The sequence below is a fragment of the Rhagoletis pomonella genome, unplaced genomic scaffold (genome assembly GCF_013731165.1).
Source record: "Rhagoletis pomonella isolate Grant_MI unplaced genomic scaffold, Rhpom_1.0 Rhpom_scaffold_17880, whole genome shotgun sequence".
Taxonomy (NCBI): Eukaryota; Metazoa; Arthropoda; class Insecta; order Diptera; family Tephritidae; genus Rhagoletis; species Rhagoletis pomonella.
In genome coordinates this window covers 1,275-2,977 of record NW_023476407.1, presented here as the reverse complement: position 1 = coordinate 2,977, position 1,703 = coordinate 1,275, and the positions used below count along the sequence as shown (strand labels likewise).

At 36.3% G+C, this 1,703-nt stretch overlaps 1 protein-coding gene across 1 annotated transcript; it reads left to right on the top strand.

The window, feature by feature from the left end:
• The first annotated feature begins 302 nt into the window (after positions 1 to 302).
• LOC118757432 (putative nuclease HARBI1) lies at positions 303 to 1,072 on the top strand. The gene is made up of 3 exons (XM_036492142.1): positions 303 to 445; positions 499 to 643; positions 696 to 1,072. Exons 1-3 carry the CDS (start codon positions 440 to 442, stop codon positions 1,070 to 1,072), a joined length of 528 nt encoding a protein of 175 aa, XP_036348035.1. The 5' UTR covers positions 303 to 439.
• The last annotated feature ends 631 nt before the right edge of the window (positions 1,073 to 1,703 follow it).

The following is a 1,703-nucleotide window of genomic DNA, read 5'->3' as shown; positions in this document are numbered from 1 at the left end:
ACTTTTTTCAGGTTTGTGCGAAATTTCAGCCTTTCGAAGCAAGCATTTCAGTTAGTACTGGAAGAAATTGCATTACCAGACGCAATTCGTAGTACTGCTGTGCAACCAGCCATAAAATTAGCTGCCACTTTGAACGTTTTGGCCAAGGGCAGCTACCAGCATGGAGCTGGAAACCAGTTTAATCTAGGCCTCGCTCAACCAACCGTCAGTCTCATCATTAAAGAGTTGATACCTTTAATGGAGGAGAAACTTTGCTGCAAGTGGATAAAAATGCCAGACAACGACGAAAAAATTACAAATAAAAGAGCATTTTTATACAAAGTTTCGTCTCCCTGGCGTAATAGGATGTGTTGATGGAACGCACATAGCAATAAGAACTCCAAGTGCTGAAGAACGCCCACATTTCTACAACAGGAAGGGTTTTTATAGTTTAAACACAATGGTGGTAAGTGGCATTAAACATTTCTATCCTACCTAATTTTTTTTTTTGCACTAAAGGTATGTGATCACAAAATGCGAATTAGGAGCATAGACCCGAGATATCCTGGATCATGTCATGACTCACTCATTTGGAGATCAAGTGACATAAGGTCATATTTACAAGCCCAATATAATAACGGAGAGCACAATACTTGGTTATTAGGTATTTTAAAACTTCCAATTTGTTTTAATAAACTGCAACATCTTTATTTAAGGAGATGCCGGTTACCCATTAGAGCCGTTTTTGATAACTCCATATAGAAGCGCAGGAGAAGGTACACACCAAAGTACATTCAATAAGTGCCATTCAAGGGCTCGAAACGTTGTTGAGAGAACTATTGGTGTGATGAAAAATCGTTTCCGTTGCCTTTTGAGCTCTCAGCGATTAATGTACGATTTTAATAAGGCGAAATCGATTATAAATATATGTGCAGCTTTGCACAATATTTGTATACATTTAGGAGAAGTTGCACAGGAGACGACCATAAATGAAGATAGTGAAGAAACAAGTATAGACACGACGTCACTGCCACCTGAGGATTTAACAGCTGCAAACATTAGAAATTCACTAATGAACACTCTGATTAATTAAAACTTATTTATGTTTTGCAATTCAGTCTTTTTTTTATTCATAAAGTGTAAAATAAAAGTGTTAATTCAAAATTACTCTTAAGACTACTTTTTTAATTATTTCTTTCCAAAATGTTTAACTTCATTCTTTGTATTTTTAGTTTTTCCTGTTTAAGGAGTATCTTTTCTTTCCTTTGTTGATTTTTGATTTTGCGTTGAGTTTCATTTTGCTCCAGTTCTTTTTTGTAAAGTCTTAGGCGTTCCTCCTCTAATTTGAATCGCTTTCTTTCGTAGCGCTCTGTTTCTTTCAAATGGCCTTCTATACGTTTAAGTGAGTTTTTCACATCTTCATACAAATTACTCTGTACTTCAGTTTGCTTTTGAAGTAAAAGTTCCCGGTTCGTCGCCGAAGATGTTTTCTTTTGGGTTAGCCTTTCTTTGTTTGGTGCCGGGGGTGTTTTCGTTGAGTTTGTTCTTGAGGATGGAATATTCTCTCTATTTTCATCACTGTCATAAATTATAACGTTGGAGATTATTTCTATAGACTCTGAAGTATTACGGTCTACATTTGATTCGTTTAAAACTTGAGAGCTTGTGCACGGTTGGTCATCTGGTGGTGTAAAACATGCTAACCCTCCGGGATTAATTTGTTT

Coding starts and splice junctions, on each gene's coding strand:
- LOC118757432 (XM_036492142.1), top strand. Junction 644..695: donor GCACAATACTTGGTTATTAG/GTATTTTAAAAC, acceptor TCTTTATTTAAG/GAGATGCCGGTTACCCATTA.